Source organism: Vicia villosa, linkage group LG5 (genome assembly GCF_029867415.1).
Source record: "Vicia villosa cultivar HV-30 ecotype Madison, WI linkage group LG5, Vvil1.0, whole genome shotgun sequence".
NCBI classification, from domain to species: domain Eukaryota; kingdom Viridiplantae; phylum Streptophyta; class Magnoliopsida; order Fabales; family Fabaceae; genus Vicia; species Vicia villosa.
This window is the reverse complement of record NC_081184.1, coordinates 5,487,316-5,509,113: the sequence shown is the minus strand read 5'-3', so window position 1 is coordinate 5,509,113 and position 21,798 is coordinate 5,487,316. Positions and strand designations below refer to the sequence as shown.

The following is a 21,798-nucleotide window of genomic DNA, read 5'->3' as shown; positions in this document are numbered from 1 at the left end:
GCTTTTTGACCTACCTTGGCCTAGATTTACCCGTGAGTGGGGCGGGAATCAATCATTGCTTAATAGGTACATTGTTGGTGACCGCTGTTCTTGTTCGTGGGTTACCGATGTTCTTGTTCGTGGGTTACCGCTGTTCTTGTTCGAGTGTTCTATTGGTTCCTGTTGGTGGGATACTATGGTTCTTGTTTGAGTGGTAATCTATGTTCTATTCCAGTACACTAGTGACTATGGGCTTTGGTTCTGTGGATTGACATTCCGTGTTCCGTATGGTATATCTATTTGGGGGCCGAACCTTTGGCTCTATACTATGTATGTTACCGGCAGTCCAGAATGCCTGGTGGGCGGCAACAAGCCCCACCACTTTGCATCATAGCATATTTATTTCCAAAAGAAACGCTAAAAAAAATGTATAATAATAAGCATTTGCATGTCATATTTTCAGGGATATTCAGGAGTTCACCCAAGTTGAAGATGGACATTCCTACTGATGCTGTCAAAGAACGCACGAGGCATACCAAAGCTTATAAGATTCCGGATATTGATGTTTCGGGGTTGATTGGTTTGAGTTCTCGGTTGGAAGGGGAGATTCTCCGTGACTTCAATCATGATTATGGCAATTTGCTCTCCATCCTCAAAACATCTTTCGACCCAATGGCTTTGATCACCTTGTTTCAGTTCTATGATCCACAGTTGAGGTGTTTTACATTTCAGGACTATCAACTGGTGCCAACACTCGAGGAGTTTTCTTACATACTCAACATTCGAATCACTGATGATGTACCTTTCATTCGAGTTCCCGAGGTTGTGAGATTTGAAAAAATAGCTGAAGCTCTTCACATGGGTACAAAGGAGGTGGAAAGAAATTGGAAGTCATCGGGCGGTGTTTCTGGTTTCTATCTTTGCTTTTTGATCAGTAGGGCTGAAGATGCAGCGAAGAAGGAGCAGTGGGTTGATTTTAGTCGTTTGCTTGCCATCATGATTTATGGTATTGTCTTGTTCCCTTCAAGAGAAAACTTTGTGAGTTTGGCGGCGATTTGTGTCTTTATGAACAAAAACCCCGTTCCAACGTTGCTTGCGGATGCTCTTTTTTCGATCCATGCGAGAAGTAAGAAGGGAGGATATGTTGTTGGTTCTTGTCTTCCGTTGTTGTATCGGTGGTTCATGTTGCATTTGCCGGTGAGAGGACCTTTTGTGCTCAAGAAGAGTTCCCTTAAGTGGTCAGATAGGATTGTTAACCTCACATCTTATGACATCAGGTGGAACTATTATGTGGGGAAAATTTGGAACATCATCACTAGTTGCGGTCAATATCCCAACGTTCCTCTCATGGGAACCAGAGGTTGCATTAGTTACAATCCCACACTCGCCTATCGTCAATTGGGATATGCAATGGAAAGGGCTCAGAATGATGTAGAAGCGTTTGAATCGGTGTACTTTGCTGATGGTAAAGATCCTCTGGAGCTAGAAAAGATAGCGTATGCTTGGACTAAAGTTCACAAAAGAGATCAAAATACTTTGAGCAAGAAAGTTCCTATTGCCATGGGTCCTTACCGAAAGTGGGTTGAAGCAAGAGTAGCAAATCTATTGTTGCCATTTGCAAGGTCATGTCCATTGTATGAGCAACCTCCCGAGGTTTTATCTGATACAGTTGCGGCTGAACTCTATATTCAAACCGAAGCGGACAACATCAAGCTGAAAGCAAAGGACCGAGAGGTTGGCTTGGAGAGGTATTTTCAAGATCGCGAAAAGGCGGAATTGGCTCGTAAGCTCAAGCATGCGCAAGGTGAAGGTTCAAACATGACACATGCTCAAAGGCGATCTCATGACTTGATGGAAGAAAGCTTGCACCGAAAACAACAAGAATGTGCGAAGTTGCGAAGGTCCGAAAACAATAGCAAGAGAAGGATGCAGGATTTAGAAAAACAATTGATGGAAGAAAAAGCCAAGTCAGCTCGACTTGAAGAAGAGCTCGCAAGCCTCCGATCCCAACGGAGAGGAAATGGAGGAGCTCATCCTATTACCAGGCGATCCTAGTGTTGCCATGGAGTTGATTTGCTGTTTATTCTTGATGTTTGGCACCCATGTCCAGGATTGTTGGATGGGGTCGCGTTTTGATATTCTGGATTTCTTTTGTATGCCTTATGAGCGCTTCGTGACGGTTATGTGTTTGGTTGTATGAACTCGAATTCTCAGTGATGTTTGAATGAAATATGCTCAGTTTGCTGATTTATTCTCGTGTGTGGATTGCTGTTCAAATACATTCGGTATCAGGGTTTCTATGTCCTATCTGAAAGTGGGATGAACTCTTGGATACCTGAAAATTGACAAAAATTTCATGCATATCATTCATATATCATACATGTCATATATTTGCAGGTTTTGTAGGTTTTATTATCTTATGTCTCGCTGTTTTGTTATCAGAAGGAGTTCTAAGACGGCTAATCACCCGTATCCGACTAGGAGCAATCAGAGAAGGCAGATGGAACAGATTCAGGAACAAATGGCAGAGATGAGAGCTCAACTGACAGAGCAGATGAATGCGCAGATGGCGCAGTTTATGGAAGCATTGACTAATGTGACCAAGGGGCAGGATGACTTGCGGGTTCTCGTCGAGAACTTCAGAAGGAATGAGAATGGAGGACATTCAGGGCTGTTTGACGATGTGTCTGGTAGAATTGATGATCACCATAATCCGAATGAGTTTGATCACGTGGGAGGGCACTATAATCCTTTCAATCAGCATCACGGGTTTCCACCTCCACCTCCGTCCCGTCTGTTGGGAAGGAGAGATCATCAGAACCGCGGTAATTTGGATTTCAATGTTGAGAACTTTGACCAGGTGTCAAGGCATAGTGCTGATGGTGCACATGATGAAGTTGAGAGGTATCGTCTGATTGAAGAGCGTCTCAGAGCTGTCGAAGGCAAAGGGGTGTTAGGCATGGATATCAATGACTTGGGGTTGGTTCCTAGTGTGAGGATTCCACCGAAATTCAAAGTTCCATCTTTTGACAAATACAATGGGGCGACTTGTCCCATGACTCATGTCAAAGCATACTATCGCAAGATGTCAGTTTATTCAGAGGATGAGGGTTTTCTAATGCATTTCTTCCAGGATAGCTTGGCTGGGGCTTCCTTGGAGTGGTATGTTCAACTCGAACGCACTCATATTCATTCTTGGAGAGATCTTGTGGAGGCTTTCATTAAGCACTATCAGTACAATGTTGACATGGCGCCCAATAGAACTCAGTTGCAGAGTTTGGTTCAAGGATCTAAATAATCTTTCAAGGAGTACGCTCAGAAATGGCGTGAGTTAGCTGCAAGAGTTCAGCCACCGATGACTGAACGTGAGATGATAGATATGTTCACCAGTACCTTGTCTGGACACTATTATTTGGCTTGCAGTGCTTCAGCTAACTTTTCTGAAATGGTGAGATATGGTGAACGTGTTGAGATGGGTCTAAAGATGGGGAAAATTCAGTTGGGAGCTTCTTCTAATTCTGTTGGTGGTAAGAAACAAGCTGAAGGTTATGCCAGAAGGAAAGAAGGAAATGCGGATGCCATATATGGAAGAAGGGGTTCGGGGAAAAGCAATTCACAGGTTAATGCTGTCATGATCCCAGTACCACAACAACAACAACAACAGGGACAACGTTCCAGTAACGATCGCTATCCTCCCAGGACTAGGCCTCACAGAAAGATTGATCCGATTCCTATGACTTATGCTCAAGTGTTGCAACATTTGCTCAAGATTGAGAAGATTACTTTGAGAGATGCTCCGAATGCTCCGGACACACAATCTTCGAATTACAATGCGAACGCACGATGTGCTTTCCATTCAGGTGCTGCTGGGCATGATACCGAGAGGTGTATTGCGTTGAAGAACAAAGTCCAGGACTTGTTGGACCAAAAGATAATTCAGTTCACTCCTACACCCAATATTGTCAATAATCCGATGCCTACCCATGGGGGTCCAGCCGTGAACGCCATTGTCAATGGTGAAGAGGTGGATAGTGATTGTGACTTTGATAGTTGGATTCGTCCAAGTATTCCTGGAGAGATGCCTTGCAACTGGACAATCGAAGATGTCATCCAAGTTACACAAGCTCAGGAGTAAATTCCTTGTTTTTACTTTTCTTATCATGACATAATTCCTACGCTCTGCCCAAGGCGTAGTGAATCATTTGTAGGGCCATGCAGTTCGCATTTTTCAAAGTTAATCATGAAATAAAAGGACGTTTTTGCATACAAATGTTTTGCTCTTTGTCTTTCTTTTAACTTTTTCCTTTAAATGGCAATGTTTTTGCACACACTTGCACATAGCTTAATAAAAATAAAGCTAAAATAAAAACATCAATCATGCAGATGTTCCACTACTACGGATTCCATTGGTAACAGTTCCGCTATTGCTTATTATGATTTTGACAATCCGATCTACCAAGCCGAGGAGGAAGCTTATGAAGATTGTGATCTCCCCGACGAGTTGGCCAGATTGTTGAAACAGGAAAAGAAAGTGATTCAGCCGCATCAAGAGGTAATCGAGATGGTAAATGTTGGTACTAAAGAGCAGGTCCGAGAAGTCAAGATAGGGGCTGCACTTGAGAGTAGTGTGAAGCATAAGCTTATTGATATGTTGAAAGAGTATGCGGATATCTTTGCTTGGTCCTATGAGGATATGCCAGGTCTTGATACAAATATTATGGTACACCGTCTACCTCTCAAGGAAGATAGTCCTCCTATTAAGCAGAAGCTCCGAAGGACTCGCCCAGATATGTCTGAGAAGATTAAGAAAGAGGTTGAGAAACAGTTTGATGCTGGCTTTCTGCAAGTTGTGAATTACCCTCCGTGGGTTGCGAATATTGTTCCTGTACCTAAGAAGGACGGAAAGGTCAGGATGTGTGTTGACTACAGAGATCTGAATAGGGCAAGTCCGAAAGATGATTTCCCTCTTCCCCATATCGATGTGTTGGTGGATAATACTGCTCCTTTTAAAGTGTTTTCCTTCATGGATGGCTTCTTTGGGTACAATCAGATCAAGATGGCACCAGAAGACATGGAGAAAACAACGTTTATCACACCGTGGGGAACTTTCTGCTATAAAGTCATGCCTTTTGGGTTGAAAAACGCAGGGGCAACGTATCAGCGTGCTATGGTGACTCTTTTTCACGACATGATTCACAAAGAGATTGAAGTGTATGTTGACGACATGATTGCAAAGTCTGATACTGAAGAAGAGCACTTGGTTCACTTGCAGAAATTGTTTGAAAGGCTTCGGGAATTCAGACTGAGGTTGAATCCAAACAAATGCACTTTCGGAGTGCGATCCGGAAAGTTGTTGGGTTTTGTTGTTAGTGGGAAAGGTATTGAGGTCGATCCTGCAAAAATAAAAGCTATACAAGAGATGCCTGTGCCGAGAACAGAAAAAGAAGTTCGTGGTTTCTTAGGGAGGTTGAACTACATTGCTAGATTCATCTCTCATCTTACGGCCACTTGTGAACCAATATTCAAATTGCTAAGAAAAGATCAGACGGCCAGGTGGAATAATGATTGTCAGAAAGCATTTGAAAAAGTGAAAGAATATCTGCAGGAACCTCCGATACTAATGCCTCCAGTTCCAGGAAGGCCTTTGATTATGTACCTCACAGTTCTTGAAAATTCAATAGGATGTGTGCTGGGTCAACGTGACGAGTTTGGCCGAAAAGAGCATGCAATATACTACCTTAGCAAAAAGTTTACCGACTGTGAATCCCGATACTCACTGCTCGAGAAAACTTGCTGTGCTTTGGTGTGGGCTGCTCGCCAGCTGAGGCAGTATATGTTGGTTCACACCACCTTGTTGATTTCCAAGATGGATCCTATCAAGTATGTTTTTGAGAAGCCCGCTCTTTCCGGAAGAGTAGCCAGGTGGCAAATGATCTTGACTGAATATGATATCCAATATACTACTCAGAAAGCCATCAAAGGTAGTGTGTTGGCGGATTATCTCGCGCATCAACCGGTCGAAGATTATGAACCAATGAAGTTTGAATTCCCCGATGAGGATGTCCTGTACATCAGAGATTGTAACATTCCTGGACCAGAGGAAGGACCCGAACCAGGATCGCGATGGACGCTCGTGTTCGATGGCGCCTCTAATGCACTCGGGAATGGTGTTGGAGCTGTAATTACTTCTCCACCAGGTTTTCATATTCCGTTTACAGCCAGAATCTGTTTTGATTGCACTAATAACATGGCTGAGTATGAAGCTTGCATATATGGTATCGAAGCTGCGATTGATTTGCGAATCAAGTACTTAAAGGTTTATGGGGATTCCAATCTTGTCATTAGTCAGATCAATGGAGATTGGGAAACTCGCCATCAGAATCTGATTCCATACAGGGAGCATGTGATGAGACTCATTCCATACTTTGATGAGATCACATTCGAGCATATTTCTAGAGAAGAGAATAATCTTGCTGATGCTCTCGCTACTTTGGCTTCCATGTTCAAAGTAAAATGGGCCAATGAAGCTCCTAACATCACCATCAACAGGTTGGATGAACCAGCATTCTGCTTTGAGGCTGATGTTGAATTGGATGGTAATCCCTGGTATCATGATATCAAAAAGTTCCTCGAAACTCAAGAGTATCCTCCTGAAGCATCGGTGACTGATAAGAAGTTTCTGAGAAGGTTTGCAGCTAAGTTCTACCTTAACGGTGGGGTATTGTACAAGAGGCATCATGACGGTGTGTTGCTCCGATGTGTTGTTAAGGAAGAAGCTTCGAAAATCATAGAGGAAATGCACGAAGGCGAGTTTGGTACCCATTCTAGTGGGCATACAATGGCTAAGAAGATCTTGAGGGCTGGTTACTATTGGTCCACTATGGAAACTGATTGTCATAACCATGTCAGAATTTGTCACAAGTGCCAGATCTATGCTGATAAAGTGCACGTGCCGCCTGTGCCTTTGAATGTCTTGACTTCTCCGTGGCCTTTTGCAATGTGGAGCATTGATATGATTGGAGAGATTAAACCTACTGCTTCTAATGGGCATCGCTTCATTTTGGTGGCCATCGATTACTTCACCAAGTGGGTTGAAGCCGCATCTTATGCGAATGTTACCAAGCAAGTGATTACTCGTTTTATCAAGCACAACATAATCTGTCGTTATGGGATTCCTGAGAAGATCATTACGGATAATGGATCGAATCTTAATAACAAGATGATGAAGGAGCTTTGTGAGTCCTTCAAGATCAAGCATCACAATTCTTCTCCGTATCGTCCAAAGATGAATGGCGCTGTTGAAGCGGCCAACAAGAACATTAAGAAGATTGTGCAGAAGATGGTAGTGACCTACCGAGATTGGCACGAGATGTTACCTTTTGCTTTGCATGGTTATCGTACCTCTGTGCGTACATCAACTGGGGCAACTCCTTTCTCACTGGTTTATGGTATGGAAGCGGTATTGCCAGTTGAAGTTGAGATCCCTTCCCTGAGGATTATGAAAGACGTTGAGCTTGACGAGTCAGAATGGGTACAGAATCGAATGGATCAGTTGAACCTCATTGATGAGAAGCGTTTGGCAGCTATTGGACATGGTCAGGTGTACCAAAAGAAGATGAGAAAAGCCTTTGACAAGCGGGTGCGACCCCAAAGCTATAAACCAGGTGATCTGGTGCTCAAAAGAATCATTCTTCCTCAAGGTGATCCTCGAGGCAAGTGGACTCCGACGTATGAAGGCCCCTTTGTTGTGCAGAAAGTGTTCTCTGGCGGTGCCATGATGCTTGCAACGATGGATGGCGAGAATTTTCCGCACCCTGTGAACGCGGATGTAGTCAAAAAATACTTCGCATAGACCTGATAAAAAAAAAAGAAAAAAGAAAAGAAAAGGAAATGAATCAGGCAAAAGAATGAAAAAGAAACGAGTATACCCGCTAAGTTGAAAACCTGAAAGGGCGACTTAGGCAAAAAAGGGACAAAAGCGAACGACTACATCTCGCATGCCACCTTGGCAATCATTCTTCATACATGCTTAGGGCTCCCGACCGAGGGATAAGCAAGACTCTGTGTTCTTGAGTTTGCACCTGGCGGCTCAAATCCCTAAAAGCATTCGCAAATTCCAATCACTTTGTTTAGGTCTCCCGACCGAGGGATAAGCAAGACTCCGTGTTCTTGAGTTTGCACCTGGCAGCTCAAATCCCTAAAGGCTCTCACAAACCCCGTCGGGTCCACAAGTTTGGTGACATTATCAGATCGGGCAGTGATCAATCCTAATGAGTACGGTCTTCCAAAGCAAGGAGATGAGAACGTCAAGGTTATAAAAGTGGTAGCGGGATCGAAACCAATGGATATCCGTTTCACATAGCCATTTCTCTTGTACTCAATAAATGCGTGGTTACCTCTTACTAGGAACTACTGCTGAAATGTGTTCGCTCTTTTACGAGCATTCTGTTCGCAATTAATAAAAATCTCTTTATCTTAAATAGCCGTTTTCTTTTACTGTTTTGTTTGCATAAAACGTCCTGGATTTGTGCTAAACTTTGCATATGAAAACTGCATTGCTTTTACAATACATGATTAGAAATGATAAAATCTTTGAAATTACTTCAAAGTCTTGTGTGACCAGGTTGGCAGGCCAAGATGCCATGCTATATCCTGGGGCATTTTTCATTTGTTTGTCTCGCAAGTACGTCCTTGCAAGCGATTCGCAGCAGCATATTGACAGACATAGCTATGAGAGATTCTCACTCCCCAGCCGAGTGCATTCTAATGAGATATTCTCACTCCCCAGCTGAGTATATCTGGATGAGACTTTCTTTGTTCCAAAATTCTCATATCCTCATCAAAGCACATCTCAATGCAATCTCCGTGCTTCAAAGGTCTTATTCCTCTGTGGAATGCCTTCTCCCCAGTTGAGTCATGATAGGATGGTATCTGATTCCCCGGCAAGCTCTTAATGTGGTTCCTTGCCCGAGTTCCTCATCCTCCCCAGTAGAGTGTTTCTCTCCCCAACAGATTGACCTGTTTTCCCCAGGAGAGTCATCTCGTTCCCCAGTGGAATTGCCTTAACAGAAGGTTCTTATGCTAAGTTCCTTATCCCCAGCGGATCTCTCATACCCCTAGCAGATTGCTGTGCAGAAGCATCCATCTTCTCCACTGAGTCTTTCCTCAGCAAAGATTCACATACATCCTCAGCAGAATCTGTTTTCCTTCAAGGATTTCCCCAGCGGAATGCGTCCTATACAAGCAAGTTGGTCACTCCCCATCAGAGTTATCTTCATGACTTGCCTTTATCTCCTCATCCCCAGTATGTCGAGAATTTGCTTCTCCAGTGAAGTTTCCAGGGTATTCCCCAAGCATTCAAGTGGGATGTTCTTATCCCCAAACAGGAGTTATTCCTCAAACAGAGCTCACATCCAAATTTGATCATCTCCAGCAGATTTCTGATCCATCTTTGCCAGCTCGCAGTTTGTGACCCCTGGTCACTCATCTTGTCATCCCCGCAGAGTTCCGTACTCTCTCTCCAGGACTTCTTCAGCAATTCAGTGCTCATCCGTTGCCTCCCTAAGCAACGTTCGAATCATGCATCATTTGCATTGCATTCTCAAAAAGCGTATGGCGTCTTCCTTCTCGGAAACGTTATGCCATGCGCATTCATACATGCATCATGCATACCATATCATATTTGTTTCTTTCTGCAGGAAAGTTATCAAGATACAAATGCTCCCTAGAGAGCAATATTCGCCTAGTCGTTACAGGCGCTTATCCTGATGTTTTGAATCAGAAGAGGATTGTTCTACTTATTTTCTGGCGCAGCTCAGATCAGTTCAAAGACATTCCTATTCCCGATGCCCCCAGATCGGTGGAAGATATTTGTTCTTATCCTGATATTCAGTTCAGTTTTGAAGGAACCGCCTCTGGATCTCTATAGATCTTCCGAAGGAGCAAGCCCTCTGATACATCATATCAGTTGGAAATATCTACTCCCTGACGATTTAGTTCGTTTAGAAGAAGAAATTCGTTTGCCCAGTCCTGATGCCTAACCATCAGTTGAGGACGTTTTCTTTACCCGGCGTACATAGTTCGGAAGAAACATCCGTTCCTATCCTAATATCCAGTTTCAGATTAGTTGAAGGAACCGCCTCCGGATCTCCCGTGATCTTACTAAGGAGCAAGCCACTGATATCATCAGATCAGATGGAGATGTTTGCCTGATCGACTTTGTCTTTCAGATGAAGATTGTCCTACTTATTTTCTGGCATCATGTCCAGATCAGTTTAAAGGCATTCTTTCCCCGGCGTACACAGTTCGGAAGAGATCTTGTTCCTATCCTGATTCCCAGTTCAGTTGAAGGAGCCGCCTCCGGATCCCCGTGGTCTTACGAAGGAGCTAGCCGCTAATTCCCAGATTAGTAGGAATATCTACCTGATGATTTAATTGCATCAGAAGAGATGTCTGCCCAGATTCCCAGATCAGAGATACCTATTACCCGTTGATGTCCGATTCAACCGATGTATCTCCCTCGATTCCCAGATCGACTTAAGACATCTATCCCGATGCAAGTTCGGAGACATCTGCTACGCCTGATACCCAGATCAGTCGAGATGTTCCTTCTCTTGATGCCCAGATCATTTGAAGTGTTTCCCCTGCCTGTGGGTGCCTGTTCCCTCTTATCACAAGTTGGAGCATATTTATTATACAGATCAATTGAAGTTTTTTCTCCCTGCTTGTGGGGTGGTACATTTCTTTCTTGTTACAAGACGAAATCTTCTATTGATCAAGAGCGCAAATTTTCGAGTTCATTCTGGTATTCAATCTCCTTCCACCTCAACGGTTCGAAACTTTCGTTTCTCACTCGTCAGGTTCAAGAAGTTTGAATAGGGGCAGCTGTTGCACCCCAAAATTTGCCCTCTTTATTGGAGCTATAAGTTAATAATGACGTTTATTTCATCATTCAAAAATTGAAGAAAAATAATAAAGAGTTTTCGTGGGTTTATGAAGATAAGGTGTGAAAAAATGGTTTAAACAGTGGAAATACGAGAAAATTCGCAAGTCATATTTGGAAGGTGATATGAGCTAAGTTCCCGCGTTATCTTGACTGTTTTTACGATATCTACAACTTTCGTGTTCGGCTCGGAAGCCAATTCTTTGAGGAAGGTTGCCAAATTTGCAAATTACTTGAGGTTTCGTAGTGAAAAACAATGCTGAATGTAAGGTTTTGGACCTCGGAAAATTCATATCTCCTAATCCGCTCGTCGGATTCACTTGAAAATTTAACTGGAGCTCCGTACCATCATTACCAAGATTTCGTATGTTCAGACCGAAGGCCAATTATGCATGGAAAATTCCCAGAATTTTAAGGATCGTCGCGTTGTTTCGGTAAAAAGTGTATTTCCGGGTATGTCGCGCCGAGTTTGAAAATTCATAACTTCTTCGATTTTTATCGTATGAAGTCCATTCCGGCGGCATTTTCTCAGAAATTTCGTTAGCTTCGTTTATTCGTCACACATGCTTGTTCAGATTTTGAGCCGAAGGTGGAGTTTTATCGAGTTCTTTGAGCAGTGCGTACAAAATTCTGCACAGTCGCGCCTCTTGAACCGACGTTTCTCGTCATTCAAACGCGCGCAATTTCTTCGTCGCTTATCCGATTGGGACGATTCTCGCGGTTATGATCTACAATTTTAGTCATCTTCGATTGGACATTGGTTTCGTTCCGGAATTCAGAGTCGAATCGAGTTTCCTTGAAAACGAGCCGAAAAAAGAGAATTAAGGGCAATTTGGACATTTCGCGTTGACGCTATATAAACATTTTGCTCTTCACAAGTCAAAGGAGAGAACTCTCATAATTTCAATTCACAAATTCTTCACAAACACATTCTCTCAATTCTCTCTCTATTCTCTTGAATCAAAACCACAAATTACATAAAACTTTCATCAATATTCATCAAATTTCATCAAGATCAAGAACATGGATTGAAGAATCAAGGATCAAAGTTCGAATTTCTCTTCCTCTCTCCACATAGAGTGGCGCGCCTCTCTCTCTCCCTCATTCCGGATTTCGTTTTCGAGTTCGTGTCGTGTTCATGTTCGTATCGTGATCGTGTTCGTGTTCGCGCTTCGGTTTGGATCTTCATCCGGTAAGCCTTGAACCTTGAATTAAGTGCTTAATTGTTGATTATATGTGAATTCAAATCTAGATCTACCTCTTGTTCTTGATTAATGGATGATTGATGATGATTGATCGGTGAATTTGCGTATTTTTTGCTCGAATTGATCGTGTTCATGTGGATTATGTTTAGGATTGATGTTCATTGCATGTAATGGATATCCGTTGATGATGAATTGTGTTACTCGTGGTTGAATATGTGATTTGTTGGCGATTTTGTGTGTATAATTGTGGTTGATAATTTGTGTTGCTTGCGATGTATTCAACGTGTTCGTATAAATGCATGTGCCATATTCTCGATTGATATTTGCTTTGTTTGACGCGTCGCACTTGGCATAATTGTTGACATGTGGATCGTTTGATGTGTGAATGCATGTATACCATGATATTTGATGTTTGTTTGTGATTAATCTCGAATTGGTACGTTTTTGGATTGAGTGCGAACGGCTCCAAGGTTTCAAAAGTGTGCAAAATTCTGTTTTTATACGCCAGGAACCGGGTTGTCCCAGGCGGGAACCGGTTCCCACTCAATCCAAAATGGCCATTCTCTGTGTTTTTGTACCAGGAACCGGGTTGTCCCTAGGTGGGAACCGGTTCCCAGCTTCATGAATTTTTGACCCTCTGTGTTTTTGTACCAGGAACCGGGTTGTCCCTAGGTGGGAACCGGTTCCCAGCGTGCTAATTTGGCCTTTCTCTGTGTTTTTGTACCAGGAACCGGGTTGTCCCTAGGTGGGAACCGGTTCCCAGTTTTCCAAAATGTTGCCTCTCTGGTATTTTGTACCAGGAACCGGGTTGTCCCTAGGTGGGAACCGGTTCCTGTGTGTTATTTTTGTGTTTTATTTTCTAACTTCAAACTTTCGTATCTCTTTACTCGTAACTCCGATTTGCATGTTCTTTATATCGTTGGAAAGCTTGTGAAACGTACTATCTCATGAAATGATTGATATTGATTGATTGTAGGTTATTCATGTGTGTTTTCCTCTTGACATTTGTTGTCCTTTTTATGTGTGCGTTAATTGTTCATTTTCTTTTAGCTTATAATGCAATAACGCAATTCCGATTGCGATGTTTGTTATCTCTAACTTGTGTGCTAGTATGCAAGGCTTTTGGATAGTCACCGATTGACGATTATTACCCGAGTGTTCTGCTTCACTTGCGGAACACAATCCTATTCACTCGTATCGTGTTCTCATCCGGGAGACGCGATCACTATTACTTTATATCTGCTTGTTTGGTTTGCTTGTTCCTCTTGCAGGTGTATTGTGATTATGCTCGACGCGCATGTCGACCGTTGTGCGCTTTTGTGGCTAATCGGTGTGCTGACCATTTGCTTTTTGCTTGCTAGCTCGCTTGCGGGATTCTACTTTCTTCGCTTTGCTTCGCTTTAGTTTACGGATCATCATCCGTTTGGTATTGATCCCGTTTCATTTTATTTCTCTCGCACTTTATCGTTTTTCTCGCATCATCCTTTAACATGAGAAGTAGGACCTAGACATGCATCTGGCCAAGCCCTCGAAAGAGGCTCTGTTTTTGTTGGTGTGTTTATATTTGTGCTTTGCGGCAGGGAGTCACGGTGTAATAAGTCCTATATGGCACTCCGTTAAGTCCTCATGAAAGGCATGCGGTCAAGGGTTCGTAATCAACCCCCGCCTAGTCTCATCGAGTCTGTTCAGTATGCGCACGCTACGCGTTGCTCGCTTCTGAACCTGCACAAGATCTTGTTATCGAGTATGTCAGGAAAAGGGTTCATGCAGCCGGACCCCCGCCTTTCCTATAGCTCGCGTCGCTCGACGTTGATGCTCGGTGTACGCACGCACCGTTTTCCTTTATGATCTGTGACGGCTTGGTTGCTGAGAGGGGTCCGCCCTTTTGTCTATGGCCCGATCATTTTCGCGAGGTCTAATGCTTGGTTGACTTGGGTTGAGCTGCTCCCCTTGGCTATGGCGGGACCGCTTTTCTACCATTCGGTCAGTACCGTTGGTTTTGTTTGCTTTACGAGCGGATGCTCGTTTGTGTGATATTCTTGTGTGCTTCCCCTTTTTCCTCGTAGGTTGATAGCTTAGCTTAGACTTGTACCCTTTGTATGATAACATTAGGTAGCAAGCTTTCCCCCCTTAGCTTAGGTTTTCCTCATGCATCTTTTAAAACACAAACCACACTCTTTGATCTTCTTTTCTTAAGAACTTGTTATTTCCGCTCCATTCCCAAGCATAAGTCTCCAAAGGTCGAGCAGCGGAGTGTGAATGTAACTCGTTCACCTAAAAAACACAAAACAAACAAAAATTAGTTAGCCGAGCTACGGTTTCTCTGATTCCTCAAAAAGGATACGTAGGCAGCGGGGTAGGGCCCGTGCGAGCATAACTCTTTCTTTTCCCTACATTCTGCATTCATTTTAGTCTAGATTAGCGCAGTTTGTTTACACACCCATAGTTTTAGACACAGGCGTGGATACCATCGAGTACGATGGGCGTGAGGGGTGCTAATACCTTCCCCTCGCGTAACCGACTCCCTTACCCTTTATCTCTGGTCGTGAGACCGTTGTTTTGTTTTGTGGTTTGCTAGCATTCCCTTCTTTTTCAGGATAAATATGTTAGTGGCGACTCTGTTAATTTTCGCGGTAGCGACACCCCCACAAGCACAATTCCCATTCGGATTAACAGAAGCATCATCACAGTTAATTTTTATTCAATTCCTAGAGGGAGGTTTCCAAATAACCTCAATGATCCTCGGAGCTCGGGGAGGATGAATAGTAACTCGGAAGCTCTTAAGAATAAAAAAATCCTTCATATCTAGAAAGGATTCATCTGCAGTGTTGCCAGCCAAGGAGACCGCATCTAGAATACTAGAAATAATGGAAGAAATACTAACACCAATGTTTTGAAATCTAACCTTGTTTCGAGCTATCCAGATAGCAATAAAAACAAAAATCACCGCATCACAATGTAAGATTTTACATTGACCTGAGGTCCTCTTACTCAAGCCAAACCCAAAGATGATAAGTAAATTTGCAAAGGAAGAGTAAGTGATAAGAAGATTCCTCCTAGTTACAAAGATCGCATCGAGACGGAAAGGCAAAATTCTTTCGCTTCCATTGATCATCTGTGGAAATCTTATTATGAAGCAATTTCTAAACCATACAGGATTTTAAGGGTGGAATTGTTTTAAACCAAATCCAACACCACCAATCCCAAAGAATGCCTCTAGGCCTCTTGAAATCATAGCAAATTTTAGGGTAAAGCTCACCATTAGGAGATTGCTTCCAAACTAGTATCCGCCCGAAGATCGTGTGGGATGTGGGAAGACCGAATACGCATTTGAAGCGAATGGGGAATAGGAGGAACAGATTTTGAAAAATCCCAGTCACCATTAACAATGATGCTGCTCACCTTATGATCAACCAAACCATTCGGATCATCTGCCTCTAGGTAAAAGGGATCACCGCACCAACTGTCGAACGAAAGGTTAATGGACTCCCCATTGCCCAAACACCAAGCAGAATTATCCAAAATAGTGTGTAGCTCAGATTTAAGACTAAACTAAATAGAAAAGAAAATGCGGTGTTTAATGAACTTACCCTTTCTAAGAATTCTACTTCTAAGTAACACTGCCCAAGATTCAGAAGAGATAAGGAGATCCCAAGCAATCTTCAAGTTGAAAGCTTCATTCAACTTAACAAGAGAACAAAGACTTAGTCCTCCTTCAGCAAAGGGAGTGCACATCTTCTTCCAAGAGACAGTAATGACTTTGCTTTTAAACGAATTTCCACTCCAAATAAATCTTTTGATCGTACGCTCAATGTCTCGAATGAGGGAAATAGGCCACGCATAAATGGACATAGAATGCGTTAACATGCTTTGGATAACGGATTTAACGAGTTCCACTCTACCGGCGAAGGACAACGGTGAGCCTTTCCAAGAGGAAAGTTGATTGATTACTTTATCCGCAATAGGCCTAAAAAACACCGCTTTCGGTTTGCCTTTGAAAATTGGAACCCCGAGATAAATAAAAGGAGTTTCACCAATTTTAAAGCTCGTTATATCCAACAGAATATTTAGCCTAAAGGTTGACATTGCCCCACCAAAAATGACAGACTTACTGCAATTCACATACTGGCTCGAGACAGCCGCATACTCATCGAAAGTAGAAATGAGGACTTTGATATTGGAAATTTTGCCTTTACAAAAGACAAGAACGTAGAATGTGTGACGGCACAATTGTATTATAAGGCCCCTTGGAAAGCTCAAGAAACGTCGAAGAAACCAATAAGTTGATCTTTCTACTCAAGACTTCCTCCGCAAGACAGAACAGTAACAGAGAAAGCGGATCCCCTTGACGGACTCCATGAGAGCAAGAAAAATAACCCATAAGACTACCATTGACATTCACCGTGAGCTGGGCAAAATGCAATTAATCCAGGAGCAGAATTTTGCATTGAAACCAAAATTATGCAGAACTCTGAGTAAGAAATCCCACCAAAGAGTATCGAAAGCTTTCGAAACATCCACTTTAAAAACTATATTACCACACCAAAACTTTGTGTCGAGTAAGTTGAAGGCCTCATACGCTAAGTCAATACAGTCCTGAATCCTACGATGACAAAGAATACGTTAAAACATTTCATTGCTATTTTATATTTTATTTTACTTTGACAAAAATATTTCATTGTTATTTATTTTAAAAAAACATTTCATTTTCACAAAAATAAAAAATAAAAAATTCATCACCGTTACGACAATTTTAAAAATTTGTTATTATCTGAATCAGCATCTTCGTGAGCCTCATAAAAACCAAATCTCCATCTTCACAACCTTCCATTCATTTCAATCGAACTCTCCGCACCCTAACCCTAATGGCATCCATCTCCGTTCTCCTCGTCGCCCAAGTTTTACCCTACCTCGAACAAGAACTCAACAAACGCTACAACCTTCTCCGCGTATGGGACTTCCCTCAAAAATCCAACCTCTTCGCTCAACACGCTGCGTCGATCCGCGCGGTGGTTGGACACTCCGGCGCCGGCGCCGATGCTGAACTCATCGACGCGCTTCCGAAGCTGGAAATCGTTTCGAGCTTCAGCGTTGGTGTTGATAAGATTGATCTTGGCAAGTGTAAGGAGAAAGGGATTCGTGTTACGAATACGCCTGATGTGTTGACTGATGAGGTTGCTGATTTGGCTATTGGTTTGATTCTTACGCTTTTGAGGAGGATTTGTGAGTGTGATCGGTTTGTTAGAAGTGGGAATTGGAAGCGTGGTGATTATAAATTGACTACTAAGGTAAAATGCTAATCGCCATGTTTATATGTTGATGTTGCGAAATTTCGCAGTCTAATTCAATCATGTTGTCAATCCTAAATCAAGGAAATTAGATTTATCAAATTATGCCATGCAAGAGTGCTGCAATCTCTGTAGCACCGACACCTTTAGAATATAAAACGGTGTGTTTGTGTCTGCGTTTGGTGTCTGAAACCGACTATGAACTTGTGATTGCATTTGATTTATTCAATTTTTTAAATTATTGCTGCATGTTAGGTTGGTGTTGTGTTTCCAGTGTCCATGCTTCATAGGCCACAAGTCTATAGTATTTCTATTTGACTATAGGCTACGAGTCTATTATATTTCTATTTGACTAAATAGTGTATTGGGAGAATAATAGCAATTTTAGTTTGTTGAAATTGCAACATTGAATGCTATTTGTTGTATGAATAACCATGGCTTTAGTTTTAAGTCTTGTTTGTGTGTCTATGGTATTAATACTGTGAAAAAATAGAAGTGGTGAAACCAATGTGAATAGTATGTTTGGGTTGACCTTGAGTTTGGCAAATCACAATGTACTATGATTTTGTTGAGGCATTGAAGTTTGAATTTTACCATAATTTTGGCAACTCACTGTAATTCCACATATCTCAGTGTCAATTCAAACCTGCACTCTAAATGATTTAGGTAGAGCTAGAAACATGATTTTAAATTTTGGCTTGCGACTGCGGCCGTAATATAAAAAGTCTTAAGAGGTCTTTGCAAGGAAGTCACAGTCACAATTTGTGGCTGCATTTTTCAAAATATCTTGGAGCATAGTAGTGCATGCTCTTAGGATCCCTTTATCTCCACTCACAAACATGTATGAGTTAATGCTTCAAAATAAGAAAATTGAGTTCAACTGCTTACAAAGTCATGTTTTAGATTACTCAGTTGAACTTATTCATACTTTTGCTCAGACACGCGAGATTATACTCAAGGGTGTGAGTTTATTAGAAAACCCACATCAAAACCAATATCATGTGTTTCAACGTAAGAGTTTCTACATTTTTATCCCCCATAATGCCTCCCTGCAAAATGAATGTTCTCAGTATTTTACAATTCATGTAATTCGCTTCTTGATTCGATACGAAATCAAACACAGTTGATACATATCAGAGTGTGAATGAATCTCTATTGGACCTCTCAGCGTGAATCTCAATTCAATTCGTTGAACCTCTCAGCGTGAATCTCAATTCAATTCGTTGAACCTCATGGAGTTGGGAGTTGTGAATCTTGTTGAATTGCATGATATGAATTCAATCATGGGTACATCCTAGAAACAGGCCGGAGTTATGCAAATTTTTGCTTTTACTTTAAAATGGCATATTTGTATATACTGGAGAAACTCAACTAGTTTGTAGTTGTACAGGTTCTAGAGTTTGACAAGCCTCCTGTTTTTCAATATTTACAATTTCTAAGCTTTTAGAAAGCAGTAAAAACATTTCAAATTGGTTATATGGATCCTACTGTAGTATTCCCCCATCCATTTTCCAACAAGAAATTGATTTTTTTTTTCATCTGATTTTTCCTTGCAGTTCTCTGGAAAAAACGTTGGGATTATTGGGCTGGGAAGGATTGGCACCGCAATTGCCAAGAGAGCTGAAGGTTTTAATTGTCCAATAAGCTACTATTCCAGAACTCAAAAGCAAGATTCAAAATACAAGTACTATCCAAGTGTTGTTGAGCTAGCATCCAACAGCGACATACTGATCGTTGCCTGCCCTCTTACAGAGCAAACCCATCACATCATCAACCGAGAGGTCATCAATGCACTTGGTCCAAAGGGTTTCCTAATTAACATCGGCCGAGGTAAGCATGTTGATGAGCCAGAGCTGGTCTCTGCATTGGTTGAAGGTCGTTTGGGTGGAGCTGGACTCGATGTTTTTGAGAACGAGCCTCATGTTCCGGAAGAGCTGTTTGGGCTAGACAATGTTGTCCTGTTGCCTCATGTTGGAAGTGCCACAGTAGAAACTCGAACTGCCATGGCTGACCTTGTTCTTGGAAACCTGGAGGCTCATTTCCTTGGAAAGCCGCTGTTAACTCCATTGGTTTAAATTCTTCACGCCCAGTCTGTTGGCCATTGAACTAGATAATTTGAAGGAATGGCCTCCATTCAGTTACATCATCGGTTAATGATTCTTGTGATGTGGAATTGATGATTGTGAGCGTCTCAGATATCTTATCTACTTTGGTGCTTCAACAGATATTGTAAAGAATAAGTTAGCACATTTTAATTGTGTTACATCTTAATGCATGTTTGGATTTAAGTTGTTGCTTTGATTCAAATGTGTGTAGTTCGTTGCAATAATAAACACATAATCTGATTATCAATGAAATTTGACTGGCATTTAGAGAAGAAATTATCTAGTTAAATGGCTGACGCCATTGTATTCAAATTTTATTGCTCATCTGATAAAATGGTGCTTGTGGAACAATTGATATATTTTTGAGTTAGCAACACACTTTTTAATACGCGGTTGTTTATTGGTTAAAATTCACACGAGTTTTACATATTAATTTAGAGGGGCTTATGAATTCTAACTTATAAGTGAGTGTGTATGAATAATATAGATTAAAGAGTGTTGCTAGCATTATTTTTAGGATAAAATTTGAGTGTTATTTTCCGACTGCAGCGTGATCAAAGTTATGTCTGAATTATATGAAAAGATGATAATTTATAAGTGATCAATTTCTTGTTACTCCCTCATTCCGAAAATAAATGTCGCATTTTAACAAATTATTTGTCTGGTTGCTTTTAGTTTTCAATGTAACTTTCATTCTTTTCTTCCAATTATATCCTTTAATTAATACTAACTACATCATTCTTAAGTTGATATTCTTTCACTTAACATTTATGATTATTAGAATACATAGTTAACTAGGATAATATAGGTGAGCCATAAATTCCACCAAGATGAATTTCCATTCAACCAACTTAACTAATTGAATGACCTCAGGCAATTTAATTCCATATTTCTTGATATATATATATATATATATATATATATATATATATATATATATATATATATATATATATATATATATATATATATATATATATATATGTTAGATGTTTCAGTTATATAAGATTGTAATCTGAATTATCCTTCCAAGCTTCTATACTTGGTTTTGTAAGAATTTCGGCTCTCAACCTCATCTAGCTGGATTCTCCTTTCAAGTTCCTACACAAATAACCATATTTCAGAAAACGTTAACATGCAGTAGCCAAGTGAGATGGCGTCTCCATATAATTTTTTAAAGGAGACGCCAAATGAGATGGCGCCTGGTAGGGGTAGGAATAAGCTGAGCCGAGGTAGGATTTTTTATGTTAACCAAGATTAAGAAACGTTTGGCTTCTTGGAAAGGCAGATTTTTTAGTTTGGATGGTCAAATTACTCTTATCAAATCGGTTATGTCTAGTTTGGCCATTTTCTAGCTCTCGTTCTTCGAAGCTCCGTCAAAGGTTTATCATATAATCAAGCAAAACCATAATAGGTTCTTGTGGGGAGGTTTTTCTAAGGAGAGGGAGATGCAATGGATTAGGTGGGAATCGTTTTGCCCTTCCATCGATAAAGGCGGTTTAGGCTTTAAGAGTTTTAAAGAGTTTAATGCGACTCTTCTTTTCAAGTGGAATTGGAAGATTTTACAAGGTTTTAAATCGCTTTGGTCGGAAGTTTTGGAGGCGAGATATGGGAACTTGAAACACTGTATATTAACAGGTGCTAGAAGATCTGATTGCAATCCTAAATTTGTTTGGTAGAGGGACTTACTCAATCTTGAATCTAAATTTCCTCATCATATTTTGTCTCAACAGTGCTGCTTTAGTGTAGGTAGTGGGGTTGATACTCCATTCTGGAGTGTTGTTTGGAACCGGTCCAGCAGTCTAAGGTCGGATTTCCCCGGGCTTTTCGCTGTTAGCAAGGTTAAGGATGTGGTGGTTGCTTCGATGGGGTCGTGGGAGGACGGTTGGGGGTGGGGCTCGTTTGGCATTCCTGCGAAGATTTTCGAGGTTGTCGTAGGTTGGGTTCAACAACTACAGTTGTGTTTGCTTGCAGTTTGTCCGCTGCCTTTGGTGGAGGATTCGGTGGTGTAGCAGTCGGATCGGGAGGTGGCTTTTAGAGTTAAAGTCTTTAGGTGGAGATGTTTGTGTAATAGGCTACCTTCGAAGTATCAACTCTTATGTAGAGGTATTATTGTCTCTGTTTCTGATGCTTTTGTTGGAATTAGACTCTCAAACCTTTGAGTAATTCCTTATCGTTAAAGATGACAATGAAGAAAAATAGGATTAGGGTTTGCGGAAATATTAAAAGAGAAGGAGAAAATATTTTCTGCAGAGTTTCTCTCTGCCCACAAACTGTGG

General features: G+C 41.5%; 2 protein-coding genes across 2 annotated transcripts; both read left to right on the top strand.

Annotated features, from left to right (window-relative positions):
* The first annotated feature begins 471 nt into the window (after positions 1-471).
* Positions 472-2,034, top strand: LOC131604085 (uncharacterized). The gene has a single exon (XM_058876577.1). The coding sequence runs from the start codon at positions 472-474 to the stop codon at positions 2,032-2,034; it is 1,563 nt and encodes a 520-aa protein (XP_058732560.1).
* Positions 2,035-16,902: 14,868 nt separating this feature from the next.
* On the top strand, positions 16,903-19,831 carry LOC131601231 (glyoxylate/hydroxypyruvate/pyruvate reductase 2KGR-like). Its single transcript, XM_058873006.1, has 2 exons — positions 16,903-17,414; positions 18,971-19,831. The coding sequence occupies exons 1-2, from the start codon at positions 16,992-16,994 to the stop codon at positions 19,487-19,489; spliced, it is 942 nt and encodes a 313-aa protein (XP_058728989.1). The 5' UTR covers positions 16,903-16,991; the 3' UTR covers positions 19,490-19,831.
* The last annotated feature ends 1,967 nt before the right edge of the window (positions 19,832-21,798 follow it).

What these genes read in the sequence shown, in the direction of transcription:
- LOC131604085 (XM_058876577.1), top strand. Translation starts at nt 472, where the DNA reads ATGGACATTCCTACTGATGCTGTCAAAGAACGCACGAGGCATACCAAA.
- LOC131601231 (XM_058873006.1), top strand. Translation starts at nt 16,992, where the DNA reads ATGGCATCCATCTCCGTTCTCCTCGTCGCCCAAGTTTTACCCTACCTC. An exon ending in ATTATAAATTGACTACTAAG is followed by an intron (nt 17,415 to 18,970) that starts GTAAAATGCTAA and finishes TTTTCCTTGCAG; the next exon opens with TTCTCTGGAAAAAACGTTGG.